Genomic DNA, 2859 nt, shown 5'->3' with positions numbered 1-2859 from the left:
AATTTTATTAGATATCATAGACATAACAAGCAGGACTACACCTACAGATATATTAGTGGACACCTGATTCAGTCATGGGTATAGGAATTAAATGTTCACTAGTATATCTTCAAGTGTACACCTGTACATGTAGGTGACCTCCCTTGTTTCATCACTTCTTTATGTCTATAATCCCTAATCGAAACTTGTATGGTTCCTGCAAATGCACTACATGGACTTTACTTCATCAACTTTAGTAATGTTGACAGAAACCATACATTTATACTTCACTTTTACTAAATAATTTTAAAGGTACTTAATAGGTACAGAGTTTAAGGTTCGACCATCAGTGGTAGACAAATAGTACACCTGTCAAGTTTCTGTTTCTATGGTACTATATTGATATATTGGTCTGTCACATAATGAATTGTATTTCCTTTGCACATACAAATCTTAACCTTCACACACTCACCCCCCCCCCCCCCACACACACACACACACACACACACACACACACACACACACCACGCACACACCACACACACACCACACACACACCACACACACACACACACACACACACACACACACACACACCACACACACACACACACACACACACACACACACACCACACACACACACACACCACACACACACACACACACACACCACACACACACACACACAACACACCACACACACACCACACACACACACACACACACACACACACACACACACACACACACACACACACCACACACACACACCACACACACACACACACACACACACACACACACACACACACACACACACACACCACACACACACCACACACACACCACACACACCACACACACACACACACACACACACACACAAATACACACAAACACACACTACATACTCATACACCCTACTACTACACTATTCATATAATACATTAACCTCTCCTTACACAGTTATGGGACAAGGCAGTTCACAAGATCCACCTGGGGATGATAAACAATCTCAAGATGATGATGCGGTACCTAGTGGGGCTGTAGCTGGCCCTCGTCTGTACACTGCCAAATTTGGCAATCACCAGTGGCCGATAGTATACAAGGACTCTTATAATATTGGATTTCTGGGACTGGAGAAGATACATCCTTTTGATGCTGGAAAGTGGGGCAGAATCACAAAAGATTAGTCAGTAAGTGAAACAATTGTCACATACCATATGTACACACACACACACGCGCACACATGTACATGCACACACACACACATGCACACCTGTAGCCTGTAGTTGCCCATCCGTAGATGATTGTAGTATCCTCACGGAAACCCTGGATAAGATGACTAGTGGGTCAGGGTTACGCTGCCTTGCAAAAACATGAATGCCTGGTGAGATCCCCCCTTCCTACGAAAGGTCCTTCTACAGGGACAGTGAAAAGAGGAGGATCCCAGGCTTCCATGATCTAGATGTTGTCTGCCACAAAAGCATTGATGTCTTGTCAGGTGTCTAGAACACTTAAAGGTACGTCCCATGTACAAGTAAAACTTTGAGTTAGAGAGGGTGTGTCAGCAGCACAGACCTCCCCAACATCAACAAAAAAAAAACGGATCTGTTCACGAATTGTTGACCACTGCTGTCTGTCTTAAGCAACCTCAAACCAATTTACTCAATCCCAAGTGTCCTTACATCTATCACTACCAGATCTCTCCATTGTTTCTTAGGGCCATGTCTTGGGCAGGTCACCAAAAAGTAACCACTTAGGTATTGTATAATTATCTATCCGTGCCAAATGTCCTAACCACCTACATCAGTATCTCCCAATAGTATCAGCCATGTTCTCATTTATTCCAAACTGACTAGCCAATTCCTTAGATGTTATTCTTTCCTTCCATTGCCTAGTTCCAGACACACCTAAAATTACCCGGATGCAACGATTGTGAAAGCCCTGCACATGTCTAATACTGGGACTCTTCACCACCCATGTCTCCGATACAGCACAATACACACCTCTCTTAATCTGCACACTAAGAGTCCTGTTTTCAAAGTTGGAGGACCACAAACATCTATAATAATGCTCTTGCAGCCTTGCCCAATTTTGAACTCACTTCATTGACAATTTCACCATCATTGGTAATGTTACTTAAGTGAAACTATCTACTGCCGCTATTACGCCATCCTCCAACTGTATAGGCTTGTTGTCTTCAGAGCACCCCATTGACATCATCTTAGTCTTTTCTAAACTAACCCATCCTGCTGCTGTTATTACAAGGGTCATAGCTACTCTCTTCGTCTCTTGTCCAGTGACTGCATGCAATGCTGCATCATCTGCAAACTTTGATTATGTAGTTTCTGTATCCTCAAGCTTTGCTTTAGCTGTTCCATCTCCCACCAGCTTCCTCCCCATCTTATATTTCACAGTGACTCCAGCCTCTGGACAGTGACTCCCTCCAACAAGCAATCATTGCTGCAAAATACAAATTGAACAATACTCGTGCAATGATACATCCTTGTCTCAGCCCATTACCAATGCTAATATCACCAGTGGTGCCATCACTGACCCTCATCACAGCAGTCATGCCATCATGACATGACCAGATCAGTGACAACATCACTGGAGGAACACCATACTTCTGCCAATACCCACCACAAGGTCTCTCTACATACTGAGTTGTATGCCTTGCGGAGGTCAACAAAGAGTGCAAAAAGAGAGTCATCCTGTTCTCTGCTCTTCTCAGATAACTGCCTAGCTGTAAAAATCATATCTACACTCGCCCCTTCCCTCCATCCAACAAACTGATTCCCTTCCAGTTATTACACTTCTTTCTAAGGTATGGGAACCATTTCTGCATCTTTCCAGTCCATGAACTACACATCCT

At 43.5% G+C, this 2859-nt stretch overlaps 1 protein-coding gene across 1 annotated transcript in view; it reads left to right on the top strand.

Moving 5' to 3' along the window:
* The first annotated feature begins 949 nt into the window (after positions 1–949).
* LOC136253941 (histone deacetylase 11-like) overlaps positions 950–2859 on the top strand; it is a 14170-nt gene continuing 12260 nt past the window's right edge. The window contains exons 1-2 of the mRNA XM_066046598.1: positions 950–1081; positions 1147–1177. Coding sequence (XP_065902670.1) covers positions 950–1081; positions 1147–1177 — 163 coding nt within the window. The remainder of the gene's footprint in view (positions 1082–1146; positions 1178–2859) is intronic.

The sequence above is a fragment of the Dysidea avara genome, chromosome 4, assembly GCF_963678975.1.
Source record: "Dysidea avara chromosome 4, odDysAvar1.4, whole genome shotgun sequence".
Classification (NCBI taxonomy): Eukaryota; Metazoa; Porifera; class Demospongiae; order Dictyoceratida; family Dysideidae; genus Dysidea; species Dysidea avara.
The sequence above is the reverse complement of the archived record's forward strand: the minus strand, read 5'-3'. Positions and strand labels throughout refer to the sequence as shown.